The 25466-nt window shown below is 42.4% G+C and overlaps 1 protein-coding gene across 1 annotated transcript in view; it reads left to right on the forward strand.

Moving 5' to 3' along the window:
- Positions 1 to 20873, forward strand: part of RNLS (renalase, FAD dependent amine oxidase) — a 268120-nt gene extending 247247 nt beyond the window's left edge. Inside the window, exon 7 of the mRNA XM_088019871.1 lies at positions 18860 to 20873. Within this exon, the coding sequence (XP_087875997.1) occupies positions 18860 to 19012 (153 nt within the window). The 3' untranslated portion in view covers positions 19013 to 20873. The remainder of the gene's footprint in view (positions 1 to 18859) is intronic.
- Positions 20874 to 25466: the final 4593 nt, after the last annotated feature.

The following is a 25466-nucleotide window of genomic DNA, read 5'->3' on the forward strand; positions in this document are numbered from 1 at the left end:
TTCAAGTGCATTACGTGTGTTGCTTGGTAGTTTATGTGCACAGTAAAATCATACTCTATTTGTCCTTCTGATTTTTCTCCCATATTTGTGCTTTATAATTTCTGGATTTTTAATGATGTGATTCTGATCTTGGTGTCTGGCATCAGACAGATTTAGGTTGAAAGCCTGGCTTTTGGTGGACCTCTGAGCGGGCTAGACTGGCACGCCAAGCCTCAGGGCCCATCTGTGACCAGTAACAGTTGAACATGGCTCATAGGGTTGTGGTTGGAAGGAAACGGGGCAACACGGTGGAAAACATTTACCACAGATGCTGGTACGAAGCAAGTTCTTTGGAGATATTACTAAACGAGTAGCAAGAGGAGGAAGAGAGGACATGGGGTCATTTCCTAGAAGCTGAGCTCGTGCGTCCCTGTCACTTGCTTTCTTTTCTTGACTACCTCTCTCTTTTTTAAAGATTTTATTTATTTATTTGACAGAGAGAGACACAGCGAGAGCAGGAACACAAGCAGGGGGAGTGGGAGAGGGAGAAGCAGGCTTCCCGCGGAGCAGGGAGCCCGATGCAGGGCTCGATCCCAGGACCCCGGGATCATGACCTGAGCCGAAGGCAGACGCTGCACCGACTGAGCCACCCAGGCGCCCCCTGACTACCTCTCTTCACGGCCACTTGCTGTCCTACCTTTTCATTTTTCACACTCTCTTTTCAGAGTTCCTCTCTCTCTGTGTTCTCTGCTTCACTTCTGCAAATAGCCCTGGACAAGGCATGTTCCTGAAGGACTGATTCAGTGCCAGGCACTATGACACTTAGTCATGCCATAGGGACTGTTGAATAACATCAGAGCAAAGTGAGACCAAAGAAGTGGACTTCTGTGGATGCAAGGAACTCTTGTCAGTTGTTGTTTTTTTGTTTTTTTGTTTTTTGTTTTTTGTTAAGCTTATATATTTTTCAGCTCCTTGCTATTTATTCCCAGTGACTTGCACATTCTTTAGTGTTTGGTAGTTAAACATATTTATGCCATTTACACCATGAGTCAACATTTCTTGGCATGACATTATGGCCACAAGAGTGCTCTTGCCTATGTGCCATGAGTTTCCGGTAATGTACGGAGAGCCAAAACGGGACCTTTGGGATCAGTGGACTCTGGCATGACCCAGTCCATCAACAGCAAGACACATTACAGGTGTCAACACTAAGCTGACCATTCCATTGCATAATCCCCCACCTCTTTGTCACTGGTTCATTACTGACAAGTTGCTTCAGTTTCTTATGAGGTAGCTGCATGTATGTGAGATCATTGGCTGAGAAGTTCTGATCATGGAATTAGGGATGTACAGTCACAGTTTAATTGAAGTTTCTATGAGCAAATATTTCCCCTCTTCACAAAATTCCATATTATGCAAACTATTAAATGTTTTAACACATAGGAATGTAATTAAATCATTTTTTCTTAAGTACTCATGAGACCGACCCTGCCATGTATTCAGAATCACACTTTTTCAGAAGAACTAATCATTTTGAGCAGCATTACTTTATAGAAAACTTTTTAAAGCAGTCTGTGTCATTTCTCCTGGACAAATGCTATATATATTCATCTGCAGTCAGTATTACTACTTAAAGCTTGATGATGGGTGTTATTGTATGGGTGTGGACACCCCAAGAGAAGTAGGCCTGATTCCAGCACTATCCCAGAAAGGGTAAGTCTACTCGATCTTTTTAGGAGAGACATCAGTATTATGCTATAAAACTAACAAATAAAAAAGTTCAGTTGCCCAAAGCTATTTATATCCACATTAGAAATTAATAATGTATGTCCATGTTTCCATTTCACACACCTATACTGAGCTCTGACTCTATGCAAGACATTATGCAGGATTCTAAAGACTCAAAGACAGCTCCCCTCCTTCAAGGAGCTTGCTATATAATTAGCAAAGCTGACCAAAAAGCCGCTAATCATGAGATAATGTGGTTTGCTCTTGGAAAGGTACGTATAATATACTCTGTGAACACAGGGAGGTTTTTTTTTAAGATTTTATTTATTTATTTGATATAAAGTAGGGGGGAAGATAACAAGCAGGGGGGAAGGGTAGAGGGAGAAGCAGACTCCCCGCTGAGCAGGGAACCCGATGCGGGACTCGATCCCAGAACCCTGGGATCATGACCCGAGCTGAAGGCAGATGCTTAACCAACTGAGCCACCCAGGTGCCTGAATACAGAAAGTTTGAGGAGAGTGGTAACACATAGCCTCCTAAGACAAGACATCACTTGAGCTACAAAATGAAGTCAGACTGGCAGAGGGAATGATGTTCCAACAACAGGTGCACTTTCCCAGAGGTGGGAGAGCACAAGGTGCATTCTTTCTTTTCACCTTGGTCTTTGCACCTTGGTCTAAAGTACCTCTTTAAACATGACAGCCCACATCATCATTTTATTACACTGAGTGTGTAAATGTGTGTGTGTGTGTATTCATTATATATTCTTTCTATATATTCATTCTCTGTCTTTCAAAAATGCCATTTATTTTTTATTTATTTTTTAAAAATATTTACTTATTTATTTTAGAGAGAAAGCACGAATGTGCCAGTTCGGGGAGGGGTAGAGGGAGAGGGAGAGAATCTCAAGCAGACTCCTGGCTCAGTGCGGAGCCCGGCACAGGGCTCAGCCTCGCGACCCCGAGATCATGACCTGAGCCAAAATCAAGAGTCAGACCCTCAAAGGACTGAGCCACCCGGGCACCCCACAAAAAATGGCATTTATTAATCCCCTAGTCTGTGTAGCTCGCTGGGCTTTGTACTTAACTCACTTCACCCTCCAAGCACCCTGTGGAGTGTCTGCTTCTTCCCCATTGCACAGATGAGGAAGTTGGGAAATAGAGGCTCAGTACCTTAAAAGCCAGGGCTTTCAAACACCTCACTCTACTGCCAGTAATTGTTTGAGCTCTGGCTTTCCCCCAATTATGACACATTCTTCCATCATCATTCTTCTGCTGCTTTTAGCTAGAAATAATAGTTAACATCTATGCTCTGATTTTAGAAAGCATTTTTCTACTTCTTTTCATTTGATCCTCACAATTCCAACAGATCAGGAAGTAAATATGACTATCTTTGCTTCAAATGAAGAAACTGGGGTTCACGTTGCATGGTTTTGCCTAATGTGATGCAGCTAGTAAGTAGCAAAATAGAAATTGGAATGTTTCATTTTAGATACAAAAGTCCACATTTCACACTGTACACAAAAATTAACTAAACATGGATCATAGACCATAAAACCTTAAAGTATAAAACTTCTGGATAAAAACAGGAGAAAATCTTTATGATCTTGAATTTGGCAAACATTTCTTAGATAAGATACAAAAAGCACAAGCCATAAGAAAATAAACTGATAAATCGGGCTTGATCGAAATTAAAAACAATGTCCTTGAAAGACATTGTTAAGCAAATGAAAGGACAAGACAGAGACTTGGAGAAAACATTTGTAAAAACATGTATCTGATAAGAGACTAGTATCCAGATGATATAAAGACCTGTCACAAATCAGTAATAAGAAAACAAATGGCCCAACTATTTAAAAATAGACAAAAGATTTGGAAGAGCACTTTACTAAAGAAGAGGTTATGAATTTAACCATGGAGATGTAAGCTTTCTACAATGAAAGCTATAAAACATTGCTGAAAGAAATTAAAGGAGACTTAAATACAGGAAAATATACTATATGTTCATAGATTGGGAGTCTTAATTATTGTTTTTTAGGTAAACTCTGGGTCCAACGTGGGGCTTGAACTCACGACCCTGAGATCAAGAGGCACATGCTCTACCAACTGAGCCAGCCAGCTCCCCTGGGAGACTTAATAATTTTTAAGTGGCGATATTACCCAAAGTGATCTATGGACTTACTGTAATCGCTATAAAATTCCCAATGGCCTTTGCAGAAATGCTAACCCAAAAACTTATATGGAGTTGCAAGGGACCCCAAATAGCTAAAACAATCTCAAAAAAAGGACAAAGCTAGAGGACTCACACTTTCTGATTTTCAAACTTACTACAAAGCTACCCTAATCCAAATAATGTGGTAATGGCATAAGAATAGACAGAAAGATTAATGGAATAGAACCATGAGTCGGGAAATAAACCCACCCTTATGGTTAATTGATTTCTGTTAAGTTTCCCAAAAACATTCAATGGGAAACAATAGTCTCTTCAACACATAGTGCTGGGACAACCAGATAGCCACATACAAAAGAATGAAGCTGGACCCTTAACTCACACCCCACGCAAAAACTTACCCAAAATGGATTAAAAACCCAACTATGCAAGCTAAAATCAGAAAATCTTAGAAGAAAACATAAGGGTGAATCTTCACAACCTTGTATTTGGCAATGGTTTCTTATATATAATACCAAAAGCATAAGCAACAAGAGAAAAAATAACTTGGACTTCATCAAAATTAACAACTTGTGTGCATCAGAAGATTAAGAAAGTAAAAAGACAACGCATAGGATGGGAGAAATTATTTGTGAATCACTTATCTGATAAGGGTCTACAATCCAGAATATATAAAGAACTCTTGCAACTCAACAGCAAAAAATCAGACAACCCAATTTTAAAATGGGTCAAGGACTTGAATAGACATTTCTCCAAAGAAGAGATACAAATGGTCAACAAGCACATGAAAAGATGCCCAGTGTCCTTAGTTATTAGGGAAATGCAAATTAAAACCACAATGACATACCATCTCATACCCACTAAGATGAATATAATTTGAAAAAAAAAAAAAAGGAAGAAAGAAAGAAAGAAAACGGAAAAACAAATCCTGGTAAGGATGTGGAGAAATTAGAATGCTCCTACCTTGCTGGTGGGAATATAAAATAGTTTGGACGTTGTGGAAAACAGTTTGGCAGTTCCTCAGTCAGTTATACATAGAATTGCAGGATGACCAAAATATCCCCCTCCTATATAGTCAAAAGAATGGAAAACATGTGTTCTGTTCAAACAAAACTGTGTCCACAAATGTTCATAGCAGCACTATTCACAGTAACTAAAGGTGGAGGTAGGCCAAATGTCCATCATGGACATGAATGGATAAACAAAATATGGTATATCCATAAGATGGATTATCATTCAAGCATAAAAAGCAATGAATTATACCTCAATTAAAAAATCCATCATTAAGGGGGTACCTGGGTAGTCGGTTAAGCATTTGACTCTTTATTTCAGCTAAGGTCATGATCTCGGGGTCCTGGGGTCGAGCCCCACATTGGGCTCCCCCTCACCTTCTGCCCCTCCGCCCTGCTCTCTCTCTCTCTCTCTCTCTCTAAAATAAATCAACTGTTAGGTGGGAAATTATATCTTTAACATATTTCTAATAAGAGGACCCATGGGAAATTATATAGAAATACACATATTAAACATTTGAAGGACAAAAAAAAAAAAAGCAATGAGGTATTGATAAATGCTACAATGTGGATAAACCTTGAAAACATTGTGCTAAGTGAAAGAAACCAGACACAAAGACTACATCTTGAATGATTCCACTTATATGAAGTATCTCAAATAGGCAAATCCCTAGAAATCCATAGCTTACCAGAAAGCAGGTAAGTGTTTGCCAGTGGCTACTACTAATGTCATATGTATTTTACCGCACACAAAAGAGAAGAGATTGGATGGCAGTCCACACAAAAAAATGCTGAACATCACTGGTCATTAGGGAAATGTAAATTAAAACTAAAATGAGATGCCATAACACAACTACTAGAGTGGCTCAGATCAAAAACTCTGAAGGTACCAAGGGCTGGTGAGGATATACATGGAATCCTCACCTATCTCTGCGGGAATGCAAAATGGCACCAGCCCCTTTGGAAAACACTTTCGTAGTTTCTTACGAAGTTAAATACACACTTACCATCTGACCCAAGGGCCCCACTCTTAGGGATTTACCCCAGAGAAATGAAGACATACATCCATATAAAAACTTATTTGCAAAGGTTCATAGCAGCTTTATCAATAATTGCCCCGAACCTGGAAATAACCCAAATATTCATCACCTGGTGCATGGGCAAAAGGTTATACCTCCATAGATGAAAAACTACTCAGTAATAAAATGAAACAAGCTGCTACTATCTGCAATACATGAGTGAATCTCAGAAGCATTATCTAAGTGAAAGAAGCCATACTCAAAGGCTATCTATCCTAGCATTCTACTTGTGTGGCTTCCCGGAGTAGGCAAAATTGTAGGGACAGAAAATCGATCAGTGGTCGCCAGGGGCTGTGACTAGGAGAAGGAGATGAACTACAAAGAGGCCCAAGGGAAATTTCGGGGGGCGAGGGAAATGTTCTCTGTATTATTGTTGTGGTAGTTAACACGACTGTGTACGTTGTCAAAATTTATAGAACGGTACACATAAACAAGGTTGAATTTCCCCATATATAACTTATACCTCAATTAAGCTGACTTCTCAAAACACTTGTTTTTTATCCTCCATTATTGCCTCTCTGAGGAGCACAAGCGTTGATTCTTTTAATTTCACAGTAATGGAAGTAGAAAGGAGGAGGTTGTTTCTGGATCTGAAGATCAAAATGGCGGCAATCTTTCGGCCAAAATCTCACAGCACGAACCAAAAGCCGTTGGGTTCGTTCAACACGATTGAGGACCAGAAGAAAAATAATAGCTGTGCTTCTGGGTCATCAAGAAAAGGAAGGGAAATGGAGTGAGAGAAGGCATGCAGAAGGATTGAGTTGGCGGGGAACCGAGCTGCTGTTAAATGGGGGAGAAGTCGTCATCAGGCCCACTTGAGCAGGAAAGATGATTTAGCTTCGTGTCTAGACTCACAGATCCAAAGCGTTTTTGCCCTTCTGCATCCTAGGATCCCAAGCAATTGGATCCTTGGAGAGACTGTGGCACAACATCTATATTTAGATGAAAACAAGAGGATTCCAGTCTGTTCGATCACCTTCTGGCTTGTGCCCCCAGCACCCTACGCAGGCTCACCACCTGCACATAGTTGTAGAGTTTATGCATGAATATACTAAACCTTGCTGAAGGGCAGGAGAACTTCCTATTAAATTAAAAACTCCAAAGGGGACTGTAACGCGACCATCATTTTGTTTGTTATTACTGCAGGACTACTAGAGAAAACAGTATCTCATTCTTGATTGTGTGCTTGTGAACAACTCCTCGTCGAAATAGACTGCTCCAGTGTTTTCAGGACTCTGAGACATAGAATAGATCTAAACAGATTGAATGTAGAATTGAATATACGGTTTCAGCAAAGTATGTCCTTCACCATTCAAGCCCCACTAAAGCTGCTACGTGGATCATATAATTGATTTGTGGCGCTTCCTGCTTGCATCTGCCCCATAGTTTATTAAAATAGAATAGACAAATACCAATAAAGCGAAAAGCTCCCCTGAGAATTGACCAAACCACATCACTTTCTTCACACCTAGGGTATTCCAACCAATAGTAATTTCACAGCGACTGTCTGTAGTCCCAGACACAGAGTTCTGCAGCCGGGAGCCCACAGCACAAGTAAACCTTTTCCCTAAAGCACAACAAAGAAATGGGTTTATGAAATCACCATTAAACATAATAGAACACCGGAAAGACGTGTCGAACAGAGGCAAGAGGACAGGATGAACATAACGCATAAGAACCAATTAACAATGTACCATCTCTGCGGGAAAGCACCCGGTTGTTGATAAAGCTCTTTGTGAACACAGAGGACTGTAACATAGGAAACTCTCAAACACCGGTGGCCACAAGAAGTGCAATTTTTTTTTAAGGAAATATGCCTAAAAATAGACTAAGTGGAATAATCAGCCCTCCCATTTATCATTATTATCCCAGTTCTCAGTATCACTTATCTTCAATAATATGCAGCGTATGGTTAAGAAATAACCCGTATCATCACTTGTCTTAATCATACGGCAAATATATTCCATATGTGTAGGACCTGGGGCTATGCCACAAACCTCTGAGCACAGAGGGTTGACTGTTCTAAGAGGGAATTTTTAAAAGATAAAGACATAAGTTGGCTAGGTCACCCAGAAGAATTGTTTCTTTCCTCCCTGACACCTAGAGCTCTCTAGAGTGCATTCCCCGTGTCCCAGGAAAGAAAGTTATTTAAAGGAATATTTAGACTTTATGTCTGTGCAGGCTCACTGCCACTTTGACGGGAACTAGAAACATCGCGGACTGGGTCACTCGGGTCTCCAGTTTTAAAAGTAAAGACAAACATCTGTATGTCCTATGACGCCCCCCCACACACACACACACACGTTCACACATACACACTCGTCTAGTTCTGTCTTACACACTTTCCAGGGTGTTCTTCATGGTACCATTTTATGAGGTGAGGCAGAATTGTCTGGGTAGGAGACTGTCTTCACTTGCTGTTTTGAAATTCAGGTTGAGTCAGATACCCCCGGGGCCTTGGCCTGGGATCTACAACAGGTGAGCCTGAGGCTGCAAGTCCCGCTTTCTGGGGGTCAGAGAAAGGAGCGTAAGTACCCAAAGAGGAGTGGTCCCCTGGACGGTGCAAATGATGAAGAGCTGAGTTAGAACGGGCAGGTGTCGAGGGCGATGACACAGAGGGAAGTAAGTAACACGATAAATCGGAAGGTAAAGGAGATTTCAGAGACTGAAACAACAATAAAGAAAATTATTATCATAGAGAGAAAAAAAAGTTCCTCCACATTTAAAGACCATTCGAACACAGAGAATTTAAAACTTTGAAAAGTTTGAATTAGTTTTTGGTGGGCCCACATGCACACATCCTTTGAGCAAACATTTACTCAACACTAGCCGCGTACAATGGAGGAGGAGATGCAGGGAATATGAAAATGAAAAAAAAATAACCCTCAACAAAACAAAACAACCCCCGTAGCTCCCTGTTTCTGAGGACTTGCAAGGCTTTTAAATAACAAATATTTCTTACCAGATTGCAATTTGTTGAGTTAAGCGTAGCGGAATCAGCAACCTTTTACGGCATTTTCATTAGTCCCCAAAGGGGCTTTTTTTAAAAGATAAAAGAAAGGGATAGAAACACTACATTTTTAATTTTAGCCAATAGCACACATTTTTTTTTTCCTCAAGAAAACAATGCTGAGGGGTTGATATTATTTTTCACTGACCCATCAATGAAGTCTCATCCTTTCAGACAGCCGGGCTGGATCCCCATCTATAAAGATGTAAACAGACATTTCCACTAACATGAGCACAAGCCCTGGTCTCTCGTCCGTTTGTTTACATTTCTCCCTGTTTTTGTAAACAGGAATATGATAGATGCTTCAAACCAGTGCCTTGGGAACGTGGTAGGAATGGGGAAATGTATACATAGAATCAACACAGACCACATTTTCTCCCCAGCCTCAGGCAGTTTGAAGGTAGGCATTTATCCTGCATTTGATGAAGCCTTTTCCCCTAACCCCAATTTTTCTCTACAGCCTTAAGTTTACTACCTGAGTATTTAGCTGCAGGTGAACAGATGAAGGATGTGTTACCCCAGATTCTAGTTCTAGCTAGATGAATATTTGGATAGAAGAGAGATTGCACAAGTTTCTGGGAAATGAGTCGTACATAAGATTTTATTCCATTTTTAAAAATCACTCACCCACTCACCAAGTCCAAACGAAGGTTATGCGTGTTACCTGAGATTACTGGTGGTTTCTGCAAGCAGACCTCCACTTCCCAGCACCCCCACCCCTTTATGGAAAACATTCCTCAGGCTGAACATCTCTGTGCTCTGAGCCATGAGCCACATCAAGCACCTCACTGCACAGCAGTGGTTCCAAGCGTTTTTATTTCATGGACCAGTAAAATCCCTCTAAATGTTTTGGGAACCAGTATAATTTTGCTATCTTTGCATTCTGCAATTAAGAATTTAAAAAGCAAAAACACGGCCACAAGAATTTAATGGAAGGAATAACCAAAAAAAAAAAAAAAAACAAAGATAGAACCTCATAACCAATTTATAAAATAGAATACATTTCGCTCTGTGAAAAAGCTCATAATTCTCCTTATTTTTTCTCTTCTTGCAATAGATTGACTTTTGGGAACCACTATCTTTGAGCTTTGCATCGAGGCCATAAAACAATAAGTTGACCAAATATTCAATTGGCTGCTGTTTATGTACCATGGCGTGGGTTCAGGTTTATAATGTCTGCAGAGTAGAGGAAGTGAACAAATGTAGGAATCAGCCCCATATCATCTCAGCCCTTCTAGCTGGTCATATTGCCAATGTGAGCCATAGCTCAGAAGGGGACTGTCACTCAGAGCTTGCCCCAGTCAAGTTAGTGTGCAACTAGGAGACAGTAAGCTTTCCCTGGATGCCAGGAACAGTCGGAGGTAAGAGCCACCCTCCGACACTGGGATTGTTAGAAATCAATTTTAAAAATTCAGCGTGGGGGCGCCTGGGTGGCTCAGATGGTTAAGCGTCTGCCTTCGGCTCGGGTCATGATCCCAGGGTCCTGGGATCGAGTCCCGCATCAGGCTCCCTGCTAGGCGGGGAGCCTGCTTCTCCCTCTCCCTCTGCCTCTGCCTCTCTCTCTCTCTCTCTCTCTGACTCTCATGAATAAATAAATAAAACCTTTAAAAAAATAAATAAAATAAATAAAAATTCAGTGTGATTATCAAAAGGACAAGGGAGGGCTCAGACATCTCCATTTGCCCAAGACGTAGGCATACCCAAGTCCAATTGACGTGACCCTCAGGAACATAAGGCAACGTAACAAAGCCATAAAAGGACTCAGTCTTTTATAGCACCTTTTATAGTTTGTTTGTTTTTAATGTGAATTATTTCAAATGCAATTGCCAACTAGGAAATCAGTGTCACAGGCAATAGTATCAGTCTCGGACATGTTTATGTTTTCAAGCGCTCTGGGTAAATTTCCTCATAAGCAAAGAGGAAGCCTTAGCAAATAGGGAGGTCTGAAGAAAAAACCTGAAAACCTCCAGAGGTGCCTTCCTTTAGGACAAACCGTGGTTGTCATGGTGGCCCTAACAACTGTTGGGTTTTCCCACCTTGGTAAGCTCTTCTGGGTTTTCCCACCTTGGTAAGCTCTTCAGCAAACCTGTCGGTGCTGGTGACGAAATCACAAAGACATTTCCCCCTCAGTGAAATCTGAATTGATGAAGGCTACCTCCTGGATATTTTAAATTTAGATCAAAATGGTGTCTTTTAGGGATGCCTGGGTGGCTCAGTTGGTTGGGTGGCTGCCTTCGGCTCAGGTCATGATCCCAGAGTCCCGGGATCGAGCCCCGCATCCAGCTCCCTGTTCAGCGGGGAGCCTGCTTCTCCCTCTCCCTCTGCTGCTTCCCCTGCTTGTGCTCTCTCTCTCTCTCTTGCTGTCTCTCTCAAATAAATAAATAAAATCTTTTAAAAAGTAGTCTTTTAGGAGCAACTGCCCCCCAGGACCTGTATCTTGAAGGAGGAAGCCTAAGCCCCAGACTTCAGGCTACAGAGATGTCACTAAATGCAGAGGCTGGGAGAACGTCATTGTGCTGGTCACTCTACTATGATGCATATTGTTTGTGTTAGTGCTCGGGTCAGAGTTCTATAGGCTTTGAATTGTCTGCTCCAACCCTAATTTTCCCATGAACCCTGATAGTTTTGTAGTATTGTGGCCGGAGTCCAAGTACCTGTCTTATTTTCACATGGCAGTCAAAGCCCCACCGTGACCCGTGGAGGGACAAAGGCATGGAGGGACGTTAGGAATTAAGGACTGGGGGTCATTATTAGAAGAAATGAGAAGTGGGCGTCTGGCATCATCTAAAGGAAATCGCTCCTGATGTGCTCCTAATTCTTGGCTCTGAAACATGTCTGGTTTGGACAAAGGCAATGCATCATACTCTCCTGGCTTCATGAGAAAAGAGAAAAAAAAAAACAGTGAAGAATATTTAATTCATTTATTTGTAATTACATGGCTGCTCTGTAGGCTTCGAACCCAGGATGGGTTTATAGGATTCCTCTCGAGTGCCAAGTCCAGTTGATCTGCCTGAAGCCATCAGGTAGGGAGGATGCTTCGGCCACATCTGGGCTCCGTGGGAAAGAATGCCACAATCAATTAGTGACATCTGTCTGGAGATGCGGCACAGGGGTCACCCCGATCGCAGGGGTGAGGAGATGAATGGGTTGGGAAGACAACCACACGTGGTCCTGGAATCCGTACGTTTACCTTTGGAAAGGAACGGATCGATTCTCTGTCGGTTTCACCTGAGGCTACTCCTTTGGATGAACTGAGAACGTGGAGGGTTTAAACTAGCAACGCTGAAGACAGTCGCATAGGGACCCGGAGATGCTGTGACCAGAAAAAGCTCTGCTTCAAGGATCCTGCCGCTCATTATCTTTGGACCTGTTATGCGTTTACTCATCTTAAGTACCTGCCATACTTCTCCCCTTCCCCCATTTTTTAAATTTTAAATTAGTTTCAGGGGTAGGATTTAGTGATTCATCAGTTGCCTACAACACCCAGTTGTATATATAACATTCTGTCAAATGCCCTCCTTAATGCCCATCACCCCATCCCCTTACCCCATTTTATATTTGCCATATTTCATTGCTTGTGAGACGCCGCGGAGTCGGTATACACCAGGACACAGTCAGGAGGTTGTTTTCACACATATGAACACGGCTATTTGGGGTGGATTAGCATTGGGACCGCCACTGCAACCCCTTGATATTTTAATTAAAAAAGTATGTGAGGACCATTTGAGAAAAGAGTATGAGTCCTGGTCGCTGTCTGGAAACCTTTCTTCCCTGCCACAGAGAAAGTGCATGACCAGAACTTGCAAGACGGTATCAGTGGCTTGGGGAAAATGCCAGAAAGTACCATCCAGTGGAGCACTCATGTAAGAAATGCTCTAGGAGGCACAGAGGACAGACTGTGATGTGGGGAGGAGCACGGATGTGGACAACTCTGAGTTAGAGTGGAGAAGTCACGCTCTACATGCGAAGACATTTTTAGAACGGCTTAACCAGTATTCCTGTTTTATGTCCTTTCTAGTTTTGCAAAAGAACTACTTGTAGATAAGTACAAGAGAACTATTCTAGTAAATATAAAGCTATGTGTCATGTTGCCACCATTTTTCTTCCTCACTGGCGCATAAAATACTTGTGCTTCTTCCGGTTGACCGTGCCTTAGATTCAGTGAAGTGTGGTATAATTTACATCTGTGACAAGTGAGGAAATGCAGGAGCAAGAAGCTAATTGTTGAAATGTTGTCACATTTTCTTATCAGGTTGGTTGCGCATCTAGGATTAGAACCTGTGAGACCTCATCTTGCTGTGCCCACGTGGATGTCCCTTAGTGCCACGTTTCGGAAAGGTTGGTTTTAAGGAACCAAATCATGGGCTGGACAGCTAACTAGAATGGATCAAATATGGCCACGCTCGAGGCCACACAGCAAGATTGTTCCGTTTGGGTAGATGCCTTGACAGTCCGAGGATGAGCTTTCGCCGTCAGCTGAGGTGCAGAAGGAAGAATGCATGTCACCAAGTGTGTCGCTGGATTATTTCTTGCTAATTATCACCTTCATGTTGTTGACAATCTCCATTTTGAAGTCGCCGTTAGCCTTCTGGTCTGCTCCTCTCTCTTGTCATCTTTAATTTCGTCCTCACACCAGAGGGACTCCTTGTGTGTATTTTTACAGCTAATAGTCACAACACAAAGAACCCATTAAGTTAAGCCATGTGAAGATGGACAATATTTAACGTCTGTGACCTGCAGAATCAGCAGCTTTGTGTGGTTCTGCTTCATACATGACACATGAGATGTTCACGTGAAACAGTTCACATGACTAGAGGACAGCCCTGAATTTGTCGCTATTGAAAGCATCCTAAATACAGTATCTCTTCCATTTGAGCTTCTGCCAGCTCAGTGGGAGCCTCTGAATAACATTTTTTGTGTAGATGGTTCCCTTTGAAGACCTTCATTTGATCAATTGCATGTACAATATTGTCTTTTTTTTTAACTCAATAAACATTCATTGCATACATAATAGAGGTTAGGCACCATCCCCAGCCTTGGATACAAGGATTGGTGCAGCCCAGCTCCTGCTCTTTGAGGCATGCGGTCTAGGAAGGGAGACAAATCTGGACGTAATTCCAGTGCAAAGCAGCAAGTAACATCACAGATAAAATAACATGCTGTAAAGGCTCTTACCCTGCCTGGCAGAGCACGAAGACCTCAACGCAGGTGACATCTGTGCTGCTTCTAGAAGGGCAGCGACAAGGGGGAAATGGTATACCATCACCCCGCAGGACGGCTGGCTCAAAGTCACAGAAACATGACAAAGAAGGGCATGTTTGAAGCACGCTTCAAGGGGAGTCCACCTAAATGCCGTGAGATTGATTTCCTCCCCAAACTGCAGACTTGGCCAGTCAGCAACCCAGTCTTCCAGCCACGTGACCTAGCATCTGGCATGTACCAGTCATCAAATGGAATTACACGGCACCGACAAATTGTTACCTCACCCTGGGCAGAACGTTCTCCCTCCAGCTCCCTCCTGCTTAATACCTGTTAATGTGCAGTAGTGATGGTTTATCTGCACAAGGATGTCAACTGGAATGTGTCATAACTTTACCGCAAATGGAGATTTATGTGTGTGTGTGTGTGTGTGTGTAAATTATATAGACATACACGTGTATGTATATATGAGTACATGTGAATGAGTTATCCCATTTATGTGATTTTCTATATGCATTAAGCTAAGAGACCATCAAACGTTTTTGTTTTGTTTTAAAAAACCATACATATATATGGTCATGCATTATTTTCTATCAAACAGATGTCCATCCGTGTATATGTATATGAATGAGTTACCCTGTTTATATGAATTTTCAGATGCATAAAACTATCAGTGACTATCAAACATTTTTGTTTGTTTTATTTAAATTAAGTCTTCAGGGGCGCCTGGGTGGCTCAGTCGTTAAGCGTCTGCCTTGGGCTCAGGTTGTGGTCTCGGGGTCCTGGGATCGAGCTCCGCATCGGGCTCCCTGCTCAGCGGGAAGCCTGCTTCTCCCTCTTCCGCTCTCCCTGCTTGTGTTCCCTCTCTCGTTGTGTCTCTTTCTGTCAAATAAATGGATGAAATCTTTAAAAATAAATAAATAAATAAATAAAGTCTTCACGGAAATATTTCTGAAAGTGTCAGAGGGGTGAGTTCTGGAGTCCGCGTGCTCTGTTCGGATCTCTGTTTCTTCACCTCCTAGCTCTCTGTCCCTGGGCAGGTGACAATCTTTCTGAGTCTCAGGGTTCTCCTCTATAAAAGGAGAATAGTAGTAACAGCCTCATAGGGTGGCTGTGTTCATTAAATGGGTGCACATGTAAAGCATATGTATGTGGCAAACATTCAAGAAATGCTAACAAGTAATACTTTGTGCATATTAGAACTGGTTCTTGAATATTGGGGCCCTTATCATGAGCACTGATGATTGTGGGAAGACATAGCTGGTACCCTCATGGCCTATTAAAAGTCAGAAAATGATTTGCCCCTCTACTCAACGGTCCCAGACTGCCAAGCTTCTGCTCAGTCTTGTCTGGTTTTTGAGTGTTTATATAACATCCCTTGTTTTCAGACTACCAGCTATCACACTCTGAAATCATTAATATGTATGAGAACCTAACAGTTTTCCCTTAGTGTTTCACTGGGAAATCAAATAATCCAACCTGTTTAAATTCTATCTGAAGTAGGAATTTAGGGGTACCTGGGTGGCTTAGTTGGTTAAGCGTCCAACTCTTGATTTCAGTTCAGGTCATGATCTCAGGGTTATGAGATCAAGCCCCGCATCGGGTTCCACGCTGAGTGTGGAGCCTGCTTGTCCCTCTCCCTCCCCCTCTGTTCCTCCCCTTGCTTGCACAAGCACTCTCTCAAATAAATACGTAAAATCTTTAAAAATTAAAATAAAATAAAGTAGGAATTTAAAGGCTCTGACTGAACGCCCGAGTCTGTGCTTCAGTGTCCACACTCTGTGTTGTCTGTTTTAACTACTCAAAGATCTTGTGAGCCGATTTCAAGGTTATTGATTATTAGCTATGGAAAGACAAATGCTACATGAGCTCCCTTCTATGCAGAATTTAAACTAGTCAGACTCATAGAAGCAGAGCGTAGAATGGTGAAGACTAGGAGCCGGTGGGAGGGGGGAATGAGATGTTGGTCCAAGGTACGAAGTTTCAGTTACACGGGTAAGTCTGTTCCGGGGATCTAATGTGCAGCGACATGACTTAGTTACCAGTACTGTGCTGTGGACTTGAAATTCGCTAAGACGATAGATCATAAAGTGATTCACCAGAAAGAAAGGAGCGGGGGAGGAAAGGAAGGGAAAGGGAAAGGGAAAGGGAGAGAAGTGAGGAGAGTAGATTAAAGGAAGGAAAAATGATAACTGAGCTGATGATATATTAGTTAGCTTGATTATGGTGATGATTTCACAGTGTATACATATGTATATCAAAACATCAAGTTGTATGCCTTAAATATATACAATTTTTATTTGTCAGTTACACTCCAATAAAGCTGTGTTCAGTTGCAATTGAACACAATAAAACTATGGTATAATTTTTAAGTAGGCTCCACGCTGGGTGTGGAGCCTCATGAGGGGTTTGAACTCAAGACCCAGAGATCAAAACCTGAGCTGAGATCAAGAGTTGGACACTTCACCAAGAGAGCCACCCAGACGCGCCCTGTGGCATAACTTTTAAAGAAGATTATCTGCAGTGTGTATGAAAGATGGTGCTCCTATCAAGTGACCTCCAGGAAAATGAGAGGATGCTCTTAAAATTTTACATTCGTATCTGAGTGACACAGGACTTTAAACATCCATACCTTTAGTGATTCGATGAAGAAATAATTGTAACTAACCTCCTTATTAAGGCTAAATATGGCTTATAAAAAAATCTATGCAAACTTTTTCTGGTTTTAAAAAATCGTCCAAGCATGTACTAACTCAGCTTACCTAGAACCAAATCTCAACCCCATAATCCAAATAGCATTTGATACATTTCTTGATTTTTTTTTAGTAATTTTTAAATAAACAACTCCTCGTGGGCCTTAGCCTATAACTTTCCATGAACACATTGTATAAGAGACCAGAACCGCCACGTTGTAATCTGTGTGAATGTCATGCCCTGAAGTTGTGCAGGGAAGCAACCACAAGTGAGATTGACTTTTTTTTTATATAAAGGAAGAGATTTTATTGATTTATTTTTTAAGTAAACTCTACCCCCAACATGGGGCTCGAACTCATGACCCCAAGATCAAGAGTCGCATGCTCTACCAACTGAGTCAGCCAGGTGCCCCGAGATTGCCTTTATAATAAGTTTGTGTGATTTATTTTTTAGGGGGTTTTGGTGCTCCAGGAGCCAAACTGTCTCATGTCCAAGATGACTGTATTCACACACCCCTGTCGCCTGCTCATTCTTCTGGCTGCGAATGCTTATTAGCAACATCCTTCCCAATTTTGAGAATATTTTTCTCCAGGAAATAACCTCTATGCCTTTTCAGCATTTCAAATGTTATAAACCTCGTTCTATAAAATAAAATAAATCCCAAACTTTAGCTAACTCTCTCCCCTTTGGCTCATAAATAGTAAATCCTTTTATTCTTTTTTTTAAGATTTATTTATTTATTTATTTATTTATTTTTTATTTATTTATTTATTTATTTTAGAGAGAGAGAGCATGCAAGTCGGGGCAGGGGCAGAGAGAGAATCTCAAGCAGACTCCCCGCTGAGCGTGGAGCTCTACATGGGGCTCGATCTCACGACCCTGACCTGAGCCAAAACCAAGAATCAGGCACCCAACTGACTGAGCCACCCAGGTGCCCCTCATAAGTAGTAAATTCTACATTTTTAAAAAATTTTTTATTGTTATGTTAATCACCATACATTACATCATTAATTTTTGGTGTAGTGTTCCATGATTCGTTGTTTGCGTTTAACACCCAGTGCCCCATGCAGAACATGCCCTCCTTAATACCCATCACCAGGCTAACCCATCCCCCCACCCCCTCCCCTCTAGAACCCTCAGTTTGTTTCTCAGAGTCCATCGTCTCTCATGGTTCGTCTCCCCCTCCGACTTACTCCCCTTCATTCTTCCCCTCCTGCTATCTTCTTCTTTAAATTCTACATTTTTAATAGACTTTTGTTTAGAAGTATTACGCATTTTAATTCCGAAACACTAAGTGCCTCTTAGCCTGCCTCTCAGCCATGTCCCTTCCTCTGATTAGCCCCTTTCCAAAACACACTTTTTCCTCTCTTGCCCATGGACTATGGGGCCTTTATGCTTGCTGCTCATTCTCTTTGGAAAGCCCTATTCCTGTTTCTTAAACTCCTCCGTGTCCGTCAGAACTCAAGTGATATGACCCGTCCCCTCCCCTTTGAAGGCTTCTCTATCTGGGTGTGCTGGGTTGGGTACCCCCAGGTGTTCCCATAGTGCCCTCTTACTCACCCTGTCTGAGCCCTTAGTTGCTGTCATATGCCCACACTCTGTGCTGACCTGGAAAATCCTTAAGGACACATTCCTTCTCTCTTTTCTGTTTCCCTTGTCTAGCACGTCACAGGGACTCCATTATTGGTAAATGATTTCATGAATATCATTTCCCCCTTATAAAAAAAAAAAACACTGTACTTCCAGCTAATTGAGCCTATCATGACCTACTAATTTTCAAGTTCTGATAAGTTTGCCAACTAACTGAAAATGTCAACATTTGAGAAGGTCAGCCTGACTACTTGGGTGAGGAGAGGGACCTAGGGGTCTCGGTTTTGTGAGACATGGCGATTTCTTCAGGTGGGTGCTGACATCACAGCACAAGAGGGCAGGGAATGTCAACCACAATCCTTTTGTGTTGTTGTTGTTGTTGTTGTTTTTAACCTTTTTAGGTTACAAATGCTGCCGTCAACTCCCATGGCCAGTTGACTCTTCACCTCAAACCTTTCCTTGTGTGTGGAGGGGATGCGTTCACCCAGTCCAGCTTCGATGGCTGCGTCACTTCTGCCCGGTGTGTTCTAGAAGCCTTAAAGAACCATGTTTAGCACCTGTATCTTTGTCCTCTGCGTGAGCTTTGGGTTTTTGTTTTCACAAGTTTCTGTTATCGATTATTTTGTTTTCTATTTTGTTGAGAGAAATTACTGGAAAATTTTTCATACGGAGTATAAAATTGATTTTATGATTTTGACAGTTACAACCCATGCTAGAATGAAAATGCCTTGTACCATGCACCTTTCATGGTGTTTCTGAATTGTCATGACTACGCCTTGTTAGAGGAAAACAGTGCTTAAGAATAACAAATGGATGGCCTCCCAAAAAAGCCTGTCCAGTCAGAGTAATGGTTCATGTTCCAAAATCCTTATTCTTTTGAAAATTTCCATTCCAAATAAAGAATAATTATCCAATCCTCATTTTTGATCTTCAAGTATGTCCTTGATTCAGTGTTTTTGCCAATTGCTGAACTACAGGATTCCCCCAAGCTGTGGCTAACGGAGTGTAATTTCTGTCTCTCTCTAGTTATTGAATGATCCTGAATCGTTGGTCATAGAATGTCATTGTTTCTAGGACAATATCGTTTGGAGGGCAATTGACTGACAAAGAAACCCCTCTTCAAATTTTCACATAATAACCAGATGCAACTTGACTCTCCAAGTCCTATCATAGTTTTTAACCTTAAAAAAGAATTCAGTCCTAACATGAAAGGTAAAAATTAAATAGAAGCTGAGAGGCAATATATTGATCTTTACCTCTTGCTCTACCGGATGGCTGGTGCCGTTAACTTCAGGTGGTCCCTGGGATGTTCCGTGGCATTTAGAGTGTGTCGAGTTTAATGAATTTGATACAACAAGAAAATTTACTGAACTGGAAAATAGATGCACTTAAAATAGTTCAATATTTGCCAACTTAGAGGTTCAGCATATCACCCACATGCTTCAGTGACCCACCTGCTTCCCGTCACTTGCTGGCTGGACAGAAATTGATCCCCTGCCTTCTAAACCACTACCTGTCACTAAAGGAAGGGGGAACTGCGTGTGATTTCTGGTTTGATGAGATGACTGATATTGAGATTTGTTTCATCATTTTGGCCCATATTTAATTAACATTTGTCTTTCTCTGGGTTTTACCCTGGAAGCATGGCAGAAAAGACATTCAAATGTGTTAACTATCTTGTGTTTAACTGATGCCCTTCTGGAGCCAGTGGATTAATAACCTCCTGAAGCCTTAAGAACAATTGTTGTATTCGTCTCATGAGCGCGCATCCTCCAAAGAAGAGAGCAAAAAAGGACTTATGAAGGTGGGGTGAGTTACTTAGAGAAAAGATGCGTCTAAGTCATTGCTGATGACTATTACTATCTACTCCTTCTAATTCCCTAATAATTCCGCATCTGTTTTGAAAAATCTATGGCACATACGGGAAAAGGCTCAAAACTGCTTAGTATGTAGATCATCGTTACTTCGCCATTTAAGTCGTTTTGAAAACTCATTTTACACGTAGATCCATCTCTGTGAGGAAGAGGCCAATTGCCTGCCGCTCAAATAAGGAAATAAAATGTATCCACTGCTTGTGTTCTTTATTTTCATTCACCTCTTTCCCTTCAGAAATTGAACCGGGAAGAAAAATATATTGTGCTGGAGGCCATCCTAGAGGGCCCTGAAACTCAGATGGCCAGGATGCCTTGAAAGACCCAGGGCGAGGGCATCCGATGCCCCTGGGAAGTCGGGGTCGCCAAGCATCTGGAGCACTTGCGAAGGTGGATGTATGTGAGCCCGCAGGACCCCACAGCACCGTGGTATTTGCAAACAAGAACTTTTATTAAATCAAGCCAGGCAAGGAAAGCTGCTCTGTTTTGAAAGGAGCATGCTTAACTGAGAAACGGCTGGAGCGGTGGGGTGATTTAATACTTGTTAGCTGATAAATATAGCCTTCGCCAGAATAAAACTTTATGATGCAGTGTTGAAAAGCTTAATTACTAAACTGTCTATGCAGATCTTTCTTGCTCAGAAAGCAAGGTTGACAAATTATAACAGTGGAAGAGTATTTTTCACCTTTGGCATTTCTGAAGGGGAGAAGTATGTCTAAAAACATCGAGAAAGCAGTAATAATCACAGACCAGATATTACCGAGGGGAAAAAAAAGACAGTTCCTTGAGTCACCAAGCCTTCTGTGCAAAATGCCATCATCCCCACCCCCTCGTCTACCCACTACCTTGTTAAGTAAAAAGAACAAGGTCAATTTTACATTTATCTGGTATTTTATACTCATCCAAGTACATATGTGTGTGTGTGTGTGTGTGTGTGTGTGTGTGTGCGGGTATATACTTTGTATATAATATACATAACAATATGCCAGAAGAGGAGCCCACACATCTATAACCCGTTTCTATTTACAAGGCACCACACCGCTGCTGGATGAACGTGGTCACCAGAGCCGAACCAAAATATTAGTTGGAGGTACGGCCCTCACTATATGTATGTGGCTCTCTCATGAGGCTTCATTTCAGAGAGCTAACACTAACGCTGATGTGATAGATACAGGCGTCTGATACGGAATAAAGTCTCCCTAAGTCCTGGCTGAATGATGGATCTTCCCGTGATTCTCATTTGCTGCCTTATTTCCTTCCTCGGGGGTCACTGGCTCTGACAAAGAGCTGCATCCTGGCGACGCTGAGTTTCAGCGCAGGCGCGGTTGGCTAAGTGCGCGGACCCCTGCGCACCTGTCCTTCCCTCTGTGAACCTGTCGGGCTCGTCGTTCCCTGTGCCCTTCTCCTGCCCTCTGTCCTGTCTTTCTCCCCTTCTGCTTTTTCTCCTGCTTCTTCCTCCGGGCCCAATCCTCCATTCTCAGAAACCTGGAATCGAAGTGCAATCACGTTGTGATTTCATAGTATTTGTGATTCCTTGTTTTAATATACCGCTTTTTTTCCCCCCGAAAATTTAAAGCAGTCAACCTGGCTTTTTCTTCGAGGTGACTGGACAGTCATTATTTTGATTTTCAGAAGTGACGCGAGAATTTAAAACTGGCTAAGCTTTCGGGGATCTTGGCACTAATAACCTAAAAAATACACGCAAAGCATGCATGGTACCAGGCTCTGCGGTGGACACAAACAAGGGACCATCATCAGCAGTGTCCACCCAAAGAGTCCGGTTAGGAGCAGACAAGTCCCATGGAGTGGGAGGCGGGGTAAAGGTCCGCCTTGGTGTCATTGCAGGCAGTAGATAAGCTGCTCTAACTCAAGAAGCTGGGGAATCCAAGGAGAAAGAACTAGGTTTTCTTGGGAGGGGGTTCCTGAACAGATGCGGAGATGTGTCAGTCAAACGCATCCAACAACGTCCCGCCCTCCGCACCGTAGCTGGGCTGACCTGGCTGACTCCACGAGTCCAAACTGCGCATCGCTGTGGTTAAGACAACTGAGTGCTTTCAGTGGAGAAGGCTCAGTGGAACATAGAATGTGATCTCTGGGAAGAAGAAGCTTCAGCAAAGCTCACACGAGCCTGGGGCAGGACTGAGCTACTGTATTCCAGTGGGGAATGTGTTTGTGTTCCTGCCAGGACCATCCGGCCAGGTAAGCCAGGGAAGGTGGAAATTCCATTATGTTCTTTGTTTCCTTCTCCACGGGACGGTGATTACAATCCACTTAAGAGGCTCATCTGCCTTAGATGAGCCTGCTAGTGAGAGGGAGTCTTTAAGAGAGAGTTGATTTAAAACACATGTGGAATCAGAGAATCTGGGAATGTCTGGGTTTGGACGGGCTTGGAGACCATTCAGACCGGTTCTTAGCCGTCTTGGATTTTGAATCTTCATGAGAAACTAAGGAAACTATGAATCTTCACCTAATGACAATGAAAATGCACATAGACACATAGAATTCACACACCATTTTAGAGCCTGCTGGCTAGCTGCCTATTTTTGTAAATAAAGTTTTATTGCACACAGCCTTGCCCATTCTTTTGTATTGTCTGTGGCTGTTTTTGCATTACAACAGTAGAGATGAGTGATTGCGACACAGACCATAGGGACTGCAAAGCCTAAAACAGTTACTATCTGGTCCTTTAAGAAAAAAATTGCTGACTCCTGTTCTAGAGGGTTACAGGCCTCTGCAATCTATTTTTAGATACTCAGAGGTCTGTGGACCCCAGATTAAGAACCTCTAAATCTCAGCCCTATCACTTTATGTAAATACAGGCTTATCTTAGATCCACACATCTGGTCCATTGTTCCTTGATCCTATGCCTTAGTGTAAATCCTTGAAGGCAAGCCGTGTAGCTTTGCAGTTAAGAGCGCATCCTCAGAAGTTGAATAGATCCGTGTTTTAATCCAGACTGCTCCTCATTGTGGGACCTTGAGGCAGTTAAATAACCTCACAGCCTGCTTCGTCATCTGAGAAAGGAGTTCAAGAATTTTATCTCGTTTATCTCATAAGATTGTTGTGAGGCATGAACGTGCATACATCCTTAGCAGAGTGCTGGACACACAGTGGGTGCTTAATAAATGGTTAATAGCAAGGATGAACGGGAAGAGGAGGAAGAGGAGGAGCCGATCCTCCTGGTGCCTCCAGGCTCCTGTGAAGGCCAGTTTCCTCTGCATTTACATAGGACGCTCGGGAGAGTGGATGGTAAGGTGAGCACGTGTGTTGATCGCAGATACGGCGAAACACAGAAGCTTAAAAGCTCTAGGTTTCTTCCAGCCTTTGTGTAACATAATGGTCGTGTCTACCTGAGACCAGCTATGGGCCACTTTCTCTTGTCCTGCTCCAAGTGGTAAGCAGACACCTGTCCCTTGGGAGGTGAAGTGGTTTGCTCAGCTGCAGGCCTTGAAAAGAAACCAGGACAGGTCATTACCAGGAGTAGGGCAGGTGTAAAATGTAGGAACATTCTCTGCAATGAACACTGTCTTCTCCTTTGCAAGCATGTGTGCAAAAAGCTGCATGCTTGGACAGGCTCCTTCAGATTATTTATTCTGAAACACTGTAAAAACTAGGAGTGAGTTATTTTCACATTCTTAACATGTTTGGCTAAGTATGCAGATTCATTTCCTGTCCCTGGCCTTCATTTTAAAATGAAACCTTACTCCTGGTAAGTTCCCCTGACATGGTGGTGGGCTCCATGACCTCTCAAATACACTACCTACTAGATGCGTGATCTTGGGCCAGTTTCTTATGTCTCTAAGCCTCAGGGTGTTCATCTGTAAAATGGAGATACTAATTTTACCTACCTTAGGGTTATTCTGAGGGTTATAGAATATCCATGTAAAGGGTTTAGCGTGTGCTCTGCACCTAGAACATGCTCAATACATTTTAGCTGTTATTATTACTACTGTCATTAGTGAAATATGACTTCTGAAAATAATCCTCTCTTGGGACGCCTGGGTGGCTCAGTCGGTGAAGCATCTGCCTTCGGCTCAGGTCATGATCTCAGGGTCCTGGGATCAAGCCCCACATCGGGCTCTCTGCTCAGCAAGGAGTTTGCTTCACCCTCTGCCTCTGTGATCTCTCTCATTTTCGCTCTCTCTCAGATAAATGAATAAAAGTCTTTAAAAAAAAAAAGGAAAAGAAAATAATCTTCTCTCATAACCACCACTGCATTTGTATAGACGCTTTAGACCCCAGCTAGATGGGGCGCCTGGGTGGCTCAGTTGATTAGACCCCAGCTAGGAAGCCAGGTCAGTGTTTACAAAACGCACCAGGGACTATCTTCAGGTGCCTCTGTAAGTTCGGGCGCAGATTCACTTGTGTTCAGAAATCCTTGTTGACTCTTGAGTGAATGAATGAATAAATGCTCTTAGGGCTTACTGCTGTGCTATTTAACATACACAGCACCCCGTTTCCGAAGAGCCAACCAAATCTTCCCTCCCTTGTGATACCAATCACATGTATACTTACTCATTCAGCGTCTACCTACCACCCAAACCACAAGACCCACAAAAGCAGGGCCTGACATATAAGAAGTACACAGCAAAAATCCGTTGATCCAGCAAATGAATGAATTCAACTAATTAACATTTCTTATTCTAATTTTAGTAAGTACCAAAGGGAAACATTGGCGATACAGAATGATCCCATGGAACAAAAATGCACCAGCCTTGTCCGCAACAGAGGAGATAGTCACAACAGTACCTTCTCTCCACTCCCCCTACATCATTTCTCTTCAGAGTCCATAGGTGATCTCAAAAAGTTCCTACTTTATGCTGCCTGCCAGTATTTGGCAAGTCCTTATTTGGAGGGTGGGAAGATGTGGGAGCGCTGCTGTACCATTTGAAACTGCCTAATAAACACTTATGCTTCACTTCTCATCATTTTGCCTACTATTTAAAGGTTTCTGCCTACGAAGCCAAAAAATCGAGCAAAGTAATATGCCAGACTACAGAAGCCTGCTGAGTCTGTGTTGTGCTATCCTACCTGAGAAGCTGGAGACATACATATTTTGGAATTTATTAGAACCACAGATAATTGAATTACCTGGAGAAGGAGGTTATGTGAATTTAAACTTAAATAATTATGAACC

Source organism: Eumetopias jubatus, unplaced genomic scaffold (genome assembly GCF_037043125.1).
Source record: "Eumetopias jubatus isolate StellerSeaLion01/CBP00866 unplaced genomic scaffold, mEumJub1_p1.0 scaffold_17, whole genome shotgun sequence".
In the NCBI taxonomy this organism is placed as follows: Eukaryota; Metazoa; Chordata; class Mammalia; order Carnivora; family Otariidae; genus Eumetopias; species Eumetopias jubatus.